At 32.3% G+C, this 12,254-nt stretch overlaps 1 protein-coding gene across 3 annotated transcripts in view; it reads right to left on the reverse strand.

The window, feature by feature from the left end:
- The window catches only part of LOC128234550 (hemicentin-2-like), a 60,232-nt gene extending 54,871 nt beyond the window's left edge, over positions 1-5,361 (reverse strand). For 2 of the 3 annotated variants that reach the window (XM_052948823.1, XM_052948819.1), the window contains exon 1: positions 5,285-5,361. In XM_052948823.1, coding sequence (XP_052804783.1) covers positions 5,285-5,339 — 55 coding nt within the window. In that variant the 5' untranslated portion in view covers positions 5,340-5,361. Of the gene's footprint in view, positions 1-1,662; positions 1,802-5,284 lie in introns of those variants that run through there. The other variant, XM_052948820.1, reaches the window with a different exon arrangement.
- Positions 5,362-12,254: the final 6,893 nt, after the last annotated feature.

Genomic DNA, 12,254 nt, shown 5'->3' on the forward strand with positions numbered 1-12,254 from the left:
GAGGTTTAAATTAAGACCTGACCCAATATTTAGAAATGCTCAAGTGATGAATTACTCTTACTCGTCTAAAATGTTTTTTTGTGATATAATTTTAATGCATATAAACAGTCCCTGAATTAATACAATAGTTGTTCTTTTTGGTCTTCAAATAATTGTACGAGAGGAATGCTGTCTTTACAATAATATTCACATTTAAATTGCTTATGCAATGAAAGTTAATAGTAAAGCACTGGATCTTATTGCCATTTGTTAAATATTGAGATAGATTTTCATGTGATACAATCAAAACCTGTTCATTTATAACTGAGAACCTTTTTTGCAATTAAAAAGCATTTCTTAACATAGTTGTATGATAAATTTGGTAAGAAATATACATTTATTTTATTTTTTAATTTTTCGCTCTTAGCTCGCCTTTGATTTGCCTTAAATTTAAAAAAATAATATTTTTTTCGCTCGCTCGCTCGCTCCTACTTTTATTTGGCAAAATCCGTAGAACAAATGATCAATTTGTTGTGGCCTAAGGGAAAATAAAAAAAGTTAATGGATTGGTTACTTAAGGAATGTATTTATAATATGTAGTACTTAATCAAAGTTAAGATACATATTCTTAGATTTATAATGCAAATGTTAAAACAAACATGTTTTTGTATAGTAATTAATTTAAATCAAAACATTCATCAACAATGAAAATTTCATGTACAAAGTTAAAATCAAATCGTGATTTTTTAACATTAAAAAGTTATTTCACATTTCCTTTAGAAATATTCTTTTTGAAAGAAAATCTAGAAAAAAAACTACTAAAGAATAGCGAAAGCCATGATCAAACAAATTCTTAATAGTTACGTGACTGTTGAGAGTGAAAAACTAAGATTTGGGTTCAATGAAGTAAAAAAATAAAGTTATTATCAACATTCTGTATATTAAATGAAAGTTCGAAGAAATTGAATGTAATAATTTAATCATTTGATCGATGTATAAATGAAGATCATGTATTACAAGTTTGTAGCTTATTCAATTTCAATGATCTTTCTGATTAACTTGTATGTTTTACTGTCAAAGATACATTTGAAAAAATATAACATGAAACGCGAGACAGAACTGGAAGTATTTTCAACAGTTGCATTTATCTTTATAAATGAATTAGGTTATTCAATCTTCGTTAAACATCAATAGTTGTAATTTTGTATACAACAGGAGACAAATGGTATTATATTCATTTGTCTTTATCAATGTCAAGTCAATTCGCTTCGTGTTCATTTATGTAATATAAATTAAATATAAATCGCATTATAACTTACTTTACAGCAATTTAATTCTTTGTTCATCGGACTATTGCTGATGAAATTGAAACTGAGTCGGCCTTAGAATGTAATTTTTGCTTTTGATTTTGAAACTTGAGGGGACTAAGGCAAAACAAAATTAGAATTAGAACATTAACAACTACGATTCCTTGATATTCAACAGGTTATTTCATGATCTATAGAGTTTAAGATATTGGACAACTAGCAGGAAACGTAATTTGTTGAACATATGCTGTGAACGTATAGGATTTTGACAATTGAGTTTTCACAATTATGATAGTAAATTCATTTTGATTTCCGAGGTGTTTTTATTTACCATAAAATAATCAGCTTTTCTAAACAAAACGAAATAGTTACTTACACTGAGATAAAAACATCCACAGTAAATACAAGGAGGAAAAAATAGCAAAATTCATTTTAGTATGTTTTGTCTTCACCTTTACCTTCTTAACTGATATAAGAGCTAAGTGCGAAGCAGTCAACTATTTTGAGTGTTTCCCTAGCTGTGATCTCCCCTAACACGTATCGGTTTTCACTGCCGTCATAAATGTCAGTATTTGGAGGGATTCTACTGCCTTTATTGATCGCCAATTTTTATTTATACATTAATTGTACAATATGATTCAATGTCACTTACAGCAAATATGTAATTATAGAAGGATTTTGTATTTTAACTCTATGCACGTATACATCTAACTTTAAATTGAGACCATACGTGTGTACAAACTACAGTAATGTATAACTTCGAATACGCTTTTCTTTGTTACATTTCCTTCAGTCAAAAAAGAAAATTCGAAATAGGGCGAATCAGTGTTATCCAAAATTGGGTCACGCTCGCCTTTCATGGCAAAACTAGACCTTTGTCCACCTAGGATGCCTATGATGAAGTATTTACGATCATAACATATAATAAATGTTACAGTAAGTAATGGTTTAAGATTGTCATTATGTACTTATAAAAGTAAATGGTTTGGTGCGACGCAGTGACATAACCATTATTTGTGTGTTAGAACAAACTAAAAATCTTAAGGATTTTTTTGTGGTCTTCATAATATTGTATATACTATCTATCAACTGGGCCAGTCACTGTTTATATCAACCGCTTTACCCGATTAATTACCAGTCAGGCACACGTTCATTTTTAGACTAGGGCCCTTGTGCCATTTTTCGTAGTGGTTCACTAGATATCGACCACTTCGGCCGAGTCTGCACGTCACTAACGTCATGAACCACTTCGCCCTGTGGTTTGATTGGATATCCGTAAGCGAATTTGAATAATCAAAGTAGTACCAGGGCTGATAACAATATAGAAGATGAAAAATAGCCAGGCGTTCTGACAGAAGCTTTAGTTGTTGGTGGATTTCAAGAAAAAAAACTAAAAATGTGTTTAATGTGTGTAATTAAAAAAGTTCCAGTGAAATTGTATAACAATAAGGCCACCCATGGAATGATTTCCACCATCATACGGATTCATTTACAATTTACCGTGGGTAGCTTGAACTTTTGATACAAAATTAGTTAGATAGTCATTTCATTTTTGAAAACGGAATGAGATTATAAATTTCAAATATATTTAAAATATGCGCATATTCATTCATAAGGTTTCTTTCTCAATGAAGCCATATGTATGAATCCGTGCATACACCAAGATAATGAAAATGATGGCAGTTTACTTGCGCCTTGAAAAGTCTTCGGAAACATTTACAGGGTAAGTACATTATTGTTTGATTCATACATTGGACATAGTACATAAAAACAGCCGCTTCAGAGTCCTTGACGATTTTTTTTGTCGACACTACAAACAAAATGAATGTCCAATGTTAAAAAAGTTCACTTACCGCGCATTATAGGGGCTAATATTGAACATAGCCACACTAATCAATCATTGAGGGTTTGGGCGTGCATCTGACAAATTGACTCCAACCTGATAGTGATTAGGTTACACCTTCTTTGCCACGTGATCCCTTAGTAATGGCCATCCGACAAGTGCGCAGAGGCAGGCAGACAATAAGATAATAATAATATACAGAGGTTTTACTTGAAAATCAGATGAAAATATCATTAAAAAGTAACAATTAATGCAGGTATAACGTTGAATTAGCTCATTATTAATTGAATGCCATATACGATTCAGGTAGACATAATTTAATGTGTAAACGTTAACAAAATTCACTACTTAATAAGATCGAAACTTAAATGTTACAAAAGAAGGAAAGGCTCTAATATGAAATTTAATGTTAGCTGAGAGTAGGATGCTATTGGCCTCTTTCCAAGATGTTAGGTAAACAAAACGTTTATTATTTTTTTGTTTCAAAACTAAACAAGCCAACCACAGACACAACATTTGTTTTTCTTCTTTCTCCATGATAATAACTTATTTTATACAGTTTTAATGAATTATCGTAGCAATTTAAAACATATTGTTTTTTGCAATGTATTTGCAAATCTGTTCTCGCAAGAAACATGAAGGTAACGTAATTTAATGATCATATTCAAAACTCATCATCGTTATAGGCTTTATAATTTGATTTAAAGCATTTCCATAGATAAGAACATCTGGGGGTTTTAAATAACGGTATACCAGATTGTCCCTAAATCAGCAAATACACTATAAAGAGATAGTATACGGCTTAAAGTACAACAATACACATGGTTAAAATAATATTTTGTCGCTGTCTCTACTGAGTTTACTCTTGTAAAAATAGCACATAATGGTTTCCCAGTTTATAGTGTGTATATTAAGTACTGAAAGTCACGTGATCAGTACAGATACATATAATGATGCTATCTTTAAAACTTACTTATGTTAAGTTATTTTTAAACTTACTGGTATTTAGACAAAACCAGTAAATTTTGAAATGGAAAGATATGCAATACCTGCGAAAGGTTAATGTTTCATGTGATTAGTAAGTATCCCTTAAACACATACATTTTTGTGACCCTACAATAAAATAAATTATATCATTTATCTACAGGTCAACCATTTGTTAATCAATTAAATGTAAGTCTATACAATAGAGTATGCGATGGGGGGGGGGGGTGCGGCTGGGGTTCATACTACAGTGTGTTGGATGGTTGTATGACATATACCAATGTATAAAATTCTTACACAGTGGTAGGTGCTGATATTGTTAGAACAGTTACCGAGCATAGGTTTTATCATGAGAAATCATGCTTTTTACGCTACTGTTTCTGATAATATCAGCAAATTCTAGTAGTATTTAAATAACATGATGAATACAATACCTCATCTTAGTAACACCTTCAAAAGATTTTCCCTATTAAGCTTGATTAATTGTAACATCTTTACAAACTACACATTAATGTACCATGCTGTTATTCCCATGTACATAATGCTTCTTAAAATTTTGCTATTTAAATGTATACGATAATCCTTTCAGTTATCTATAGCTTTTAAAGAACTAACCATTTTACAGTGGTTATAAGGACCTGCTTTTGTAAATACTTGTTCCAATGTTTGTACCTATTTTAAACTATATGCTTTTGCTTCCAGGTCACAAGCTCATTGTTATGTTTTGATATTGTATGTATGTTTGTTATTCGTGTCGGAAAATAGCTCATTTAGCTAATGTTTTCTTGTTATCATATTCCCGATTCTAAAGAAAAATAATTGTATCTTGTATCTTGTATATTTGTGCTAAAATTGAAGGTAAATCAGGTTAATTCATTTGAAGTGATATTTAATCAAAAAGATATATATGTATATACATATATGTGGGTAAATATTAGTTGAGTAAAAGTCCATTAAATTATAAATGATTGAGTTCTAAGACTTTTTCTCACATTGGAGTAAAAATATCAACATCACATATAGTTTAACCTTTATTATAAATATACGTTACGATCCACTGGCGGATTTTGACAATTGAGTTTGCACAATTATGATTCATTTTGATTTCCGAGGTGTTTTTATTTACCATAAAATAATCAGCTTTTCTAAACAAAACGAAATAGTTACTTACACTGAGATAAAAACATCCACAGTAAATACAAGAAGGAAAAAATAGCAAAATTCATTTTAGTATGTTTTGTCTTCACCTTTACCTACTTAACTGATATAAGAGCTAAGTGCGAAGCAGTCAACTATTTTGAGTGTTTCCCTAGCTGTGATCTCCCCTAACACGTATCGGTTTTCACTGCAGTCATAAATGTCAGTATTTGGATGGATTCTACTGCCTTTATTGATCGCCAATTTTTATTTATACATTAATTGTACAATATGATTCAATGTCACTTACAGCAAATATTTAATTATAGAAGGATTTTGTATTTTAACTCTATGCACGTATACATCTAACTTTAAATTGAGACCATACGTGTGTACAAACTACAGTAATGTATAACTTCGAATACGCTTTTCTTTGTTACAATTCCTTCAGTCAAAAAAGAAACTTCGAAATAGGGCGAATCAGTGTTATCCAAAATTGGATCACGCTCGCCTTTCATGGCAAAACTAGACCTTTGTCCACCTAGGATGCCTATGATGGAGTATTTACGATCATAACATATAATAAATGTTACAGTAAGTAATGGTTTAAGATTGTCATTATGTACTTATAAAAGTAAATGGTTTGGTGCGACGCAGTGACATAACCATTATTTGTGTGTTAGAACAAACTAAAAATCTTAAGGATTTTTTTGTGGTCTTCATAATATTGTGTATACTATCTATCAACTGGGCCAGTCACTGTTTATATCAACCGCTTTACCCGATTAATTACCAGTCAGGCACACGTTCATTTTTAGACTAGGGCCCTTGTGCCATTTTTCGTAGTGGTTCACTAGATATCGACCACTTCGGCCGAGTCTGCACGTTACTAACGTCATGAACCACTACGCCCTGTGGTTTGATTGGATATCCGTAAGCGAATTTGAATAATCAAAGTAGTACCAGGGCTGATAACAATATAGAAGATGAAAAATAACCAGGCGTTCTGAAACTGACATAAGCTTTATTTGTTGGTGGATTTCAAGAAAAAAAAACTAAAAATGTGTTTAATGTGTGTAATTAAAAAAGTTCCAGTGAAATTGTATAACAATAAGGCCACCCATGGAATGATTTCCATCATCATACGGATTCATTTACAATTTACCATGAGTAGCTTGAACTTTTGATACAAAATTATTAGTTGGATAGTCATTTCATTTTTGAAAACGGAATGAGATTATAAATTTCAAATATATTTAAAATATGCGCATACTCATTCATAAGGTTTCTTTCTCAATGAAGCCAAATGTATGAATCCGTGCATACACCAAGATAATGAAAATGATGGCAGTTTACTTGCGCCTTGAAAAGTCTTCGGAAACATTTACAGGGTAAGTACATTATTGTTTGATTCATACATTGGACAAAGTACATAAAAACAGCCGCTTCAGAGTCCTTGACGATTTTTTTTTGTCGACACTACAAACAAAATGAATGTCCAATGTTAAAAAAGTTCACTTACCGCGCATTATAGGGGCTAATATTGAACATAGCCACACTAATCATCGTTACGGGAACTTTTCAAACATTTGGACATTTATAGGAGTCGCCAAAATAAAAACCATCAACTTTTCTAAAGGGACTGTTTATATGGATTAAAATTATACACAGAGGTTGTGATAAATCATCGACATTGGTGCAACGGTCCTAAGTGTTAAATTTGGATTCATTCTGATAAAAAAAATGTAAGTCTTCCTGTCCGTCTGTCTGACAGTTTTCATATTACATGTAAAAAGTAATGAAGAATTAATCTCAAAAGCTAAACCGGACAACTTCTTGGCTTGTGTATTAAGATTGAGGGTTTGGGCGTGCATCTGACAAATTGACTCCAACCTGATAGTGATTAGGTTACACCTTCTTTGCCACGTGATCCCTTAGTAATGGCCATCCGACAAGTGCGCAGAGGCAGGCAGACAATAAGATAATAATAATATACAGAGGTTTTACTTGAAAATCAGATGAAAATATCATTAAAAAGTAACAATTAATGCAGGTATAACGTTGAATTAGCTCATTATTAATTGAATGCCATATACGATTCAGGTAGACATAATTTAATGTGTAAACGTTAACAAAATTCACTACTTAATAAGATCGAAACTTAAATGTTACAAAAGAAGGAAAGGCTCTAATATGAAATTTAATGTTAGCTGAGAGTAGGATGCTATTGGCCTCTTTCCAAGATGTTAGGTAAACAAAACGTTTATTATATTTTTGTTTCAAAACTAAACAAGCCAACCACAGACACAACAATTGTTTTTCTTCTTTCTCCATGATAATAACTTATTTTATACAGTTTTAATGAATTATCGTAGCAATTTAAAACATATTGTTTTTTGCAATGTATTTGCAAATCTGTTCTCGCAAGAAACATGAAGGTAACGTAATTTAATGATCATATTCAAAACTCATCATCGTTATAGGCTTTATAATTTGATTTAAAGCATTTCCATAGATAAGAACATCTGAGGGTTTTAAATAACGGTATACCAGATTGTCCCTAAATCAGCAAATACACTATAAAGAGATAGTATACGGCTTAAAGTACAACAATACACATGGTTAAAATAATATTTTGTCGCTGTCTCTACTGAGTTTACTCTTGTAAAAATAGCACATAATGGTTTCCCAGTTTATAGTGTGTATATTAAGTACTGAAAGTCACGTGATCAGTACAGATACATATAATGATGCTATCTTTAAAACTTACTTATGTTAAGTTATTTTTAAACTTACTGGTATTTAGACAAAACCAGTAAATTTTGAAATGGAAAGATATGCAATACCTGTGAAAGGTTAATGTTTCATGTGATTAGTAAGTATCCCTTAAACACATACATTTTTGTGACCCTACAATAAAATAAATTATATCATTTATCTAAAGGTCAACCATTTGTTAATCAATTAAATGTAAGTCTATACAATAGAGTATGCGATGGGGGGGGGGGTGCGGCTGGGGTTCATACTACAGTGTGTTGGATGGTTGTATGACATATACCAATGTATAAAATTCTTACACAGTGGTAGGTGCTGATATTGTTAGAACAGTTACCGAGCATAGGTTTTATCATGAGAAATCATGCTTTTTACGCTACTGTTTCTGATAATATCAGCAAATTCTAGTAGTATTTAAATAACATGATGAATACAATACCTCATCTTAGTAACACCTTCAAAAGATTTTCCCTATTAAGCTTGATTAATTGTAACATCTTTACAAACTACACATTAATGTACCATGCTGTTATTCCCATGTACATAATGCTTCTTAAAATTTTGCTATTTAAATGTATACGATAATCCTTTCAGTTATCTATAGCTTTTAAAGAACTAACCATTTTACAGTGGTTATAAGGACCTGCTTTTGTAAATACTTGTTCCAATGTTTGTACCTATTTTAAACTATATGCTTTTGCTTCCAGGTCACAAGCTCATTGTTATGTTTTGATATTGTATGTATGTTTGTTATTCGTGTCGGAAAATAGCTCATTTAGCTAATGTTTTCTTGTTATCATATTCCCGATTCTAAAGAAAAATAATTGTATCTTGTATCTTGTATATTTGTGCTAAAATTGAAGGTAAATCAGGTTAATTCATTTGAAGTGATATTTAATCAAAAAGATATATATGTATATACATATATGTGGGTAAATATTAGTTGAGTAAAAGTCCATTAAATTATAAATGATTGAGTTCTAAGACTTTTTCTCACATTGGAGTAAAAATATCAACATCACATATAGTTTAACCTTTATTATAAATATACGTTACGATCCACTGGCGGATTTTGACAATTGAGTTTTCACAATTATGATAGTAAATTCATTTTGATTTCCGAGGTGTTTTTATTTACCATAAAATAATCAGCTTTTCTAAACAAAACGAAATAGTTACTTACACTGAGATAAAAACATCCACAGTAAATACAAGAAGGAAAAAATAGCAAAATTCATTTTAGTATGTTTTGTCTTCACCTTTACCTACTTAACTGATATAAGAGCTAAGTGCGAAGCAGTCAACTATTTTGAGTGTTTCCCTAGCTGTGATCTCCCCTAACACGTATCGGTTTTCACTGCAGTCATAAATGTCAGTATTTGGATGGATTCTACTGCCTTTATTGATCGCCAATTTTTATTTATACATTAATTGTACAATATGATTCAATGTCACTTACAGCAAATATTTAATTATAGAAGGATTTTGTATTTTAACTCCATGCACGTATACATCTAACTTTAAATTGAGACCATACGTGTGTACAAACTACAGTAATGTATAACTTCGAATACGCTTTTCTTTGTTACAATTCCTTCAGTCAAAAAAGAAAATTCGAAATAGGGCGAATCAGTGTTATCCAAAATTGGATCACGCTCGCCTTTCATGGCAAAACTAGACCTTTGTCCACCTAGGATGCCTATGATGGAGTATTTACGATCATAACATATAATAAATGTTACAGTAAGTAATGGTTTAAGATTGTCATTATGTACTTATAAAAGTAAATGGTTTGGTGCGACGCAGTGACATAACCATTATTTGTGTGTTAGAACAAACTAAAAATCTTAAGGATTTTTTTTGTGGTCTTCATAATATTGTGTATACTATCTATCAACTGGGCCAGTCACTGTTTATATCAACCGCTTTACCCGATTAATTACCAGTCAGGCACACGTTCATTTTTAGACTAGGGCCCTTGTGCCATTTTTCGTAGTGGTTCACTAGATATCGACCACTTCGGCCGAGTCTGCACGTTACTAACGTCATGAACCACTACGCCCTGTGGTTTGATTGGATATCCGTAAGCGAATTTGAATAATCAAAGTAGTACCAGGGCTGATAACAATATAGAAGATGAAAAATAGCCAGGCGTTCTGAAACTGACATAAGCTTTATTTGTTGGTGGATTTCAAGAAAAAAAAACTAAAAATGTGTTTAATGTGTGTAATTAAAAAAGTTCCAGTGAAATTGTATAACAATAAGGCCACCCATGGAATGATTTCCATCATCATACGGATTCATTTACAATTTACCATGAGTAGCTTGAACTTTTGATACAAAATTATTAGTTGGATAGTCATTTCATTTTTGAAAACGGAATGAGATTATAAATTTCAAATATATTTAAAATATGCGCATACTCATTCATAAGGTTTCTTTCTCAATGAAGCCAAATGTATGAAACCGTGCATACACCAAGATAATGAAAATGATGGCAGTTTACTTGCGCCTTGAAAAGTCTTCGGAAACATTTACAGGGTAAGTACATTATTGTTTGATTCATACATTGGACAAAGTACATAAAAACAGCCGCTTCAGAGTCCTTGACGATTTTTTTTGTCGACACTACAAACAAAATGAATGTCCAATGTTAAAAAAGTTCACTTACCGCGCATTATAGGGGCTAATATTGAACATAGCCACACTAATCATCGTTACGGGAACTTTTCAAACATTTGGACATTTATAGGAGTCGCCAAAATAAAAACCATCAACTTTTCTAAAGGGACTGTTTATATGGATTGAAATTATACACAGAGGTTGTGATAAATCATCGACATCGCAGAGGCAGGCAGACAATAAGATAATAATAATATACAGAGGTTTTACTTGAAAATCAGATGAAAATATCATTAAAAAGTAACAATTAATGCAGGTATAACGTTGAATTAGCTCATTATTAATTGAATGCCATATACGATTCAGGTATGTAATGTTGTGAGCATAGAAGCTCCGCCTCTTTATGCAAATTAGTAACCGCCCTGCTAAGGCACCAAGGTGGAACCCCTAGAAGTATCAGAGAGGCAGTAGGATTCTGACTATTGATGTACTCACATGTTATACACTTGTAGAATAAATGTAGTAAATATTTAAGTGTCTTTAATACATACCTACATTAAAACACAACAATGGCGACGAGGATAAAAGTGTTAAATACATGAAAAGCGGATTAACTGTGTAAAAAAACTGTGCTGTGTAATTAATTAGTAGGACTGATTATTTACCAAAAAATGGCTCAAGGATTACCAGTATTCCCATCATTCAATGTCACTGAAACAGCAGTGGACAGTCGCTGGAAAAAGTGGTTAGGTCGACTAGAAATCATGCTAGTTGGTATGGATGTCAAGGACGCTAAACGCAAAAGAGCGTTACTTTTGCACTACGCTGGTGAAGATGTTTATGACATTTTTACAACACTTCCAAACGTCGAGGAAACGTTTGACGCTGCCAAGCAAGCACTAACCCAGTATTTTGCACCCAAGAAAAGTATTGAGTTCGAAGTGTACAAGTTTCGACAGGCAAAGCAAGAACCTCACGAAAACTTGGACAGTTTCCACACACGACTCAGAAAGCTTGGAGAACACTGCGAGTTTGCAAATACAGACAAGGAAATTAAGTCACAAATAATACAAGGCTGTACGTCAACAAGACTAAGGCGCAAAGCGCTCAGATCAGAAATGTCTTTAGACGAAATAATCAAAGAAGCGCGATCTCTAGAACTATCTGACAAAAACGCAAGCGAGATAGAACAATCAGCCAACCACAACAACAGTTACAACACCTGTGCAATCAGGCAAAAGCGAAAACCAAATCATCGTCAACAACGACAGTCTACCAACACTTACCGTCAGTCACAACAGAAAACACGAAACTGCAGAAACTGTGGTAAGGAGTATCCGCACATGAATGGCCAATGTCCCGCTGCCGGCAAAATATGTAATTTTTGCAAGAAAATGAATCATTTTGTGATTGTTTGTCGTTCAAAGCACAAACAGTCAAAGCCAGTGCATACATTGGGTACCGATAATTGTTCAGACAGTGAAATTTCGGACAATGATAAAAGCAGTAACGAATTTGCATTTGGACTTGCAATAAATTCAAACAAGCCAGACATATCCTGCAAGCGACCTACAATCAAAGTCAAAGTCGAAGGTCATGCCCTAAAA

The sequence above is a fragment of the Mya arenaria genome, chromosome 5 (genome assembly GCF_026914265.1).
Source record: "Mya arenaria isolate MELC-2E11 chromosome 5, ASM2691426v1".
In the NCBI taxonomy this organism is placed as follows: Eukaryota; Metazoa; Mollusca; class Bivalvia; order Myida; family Myidae; genus Mya; species Mya arenaria.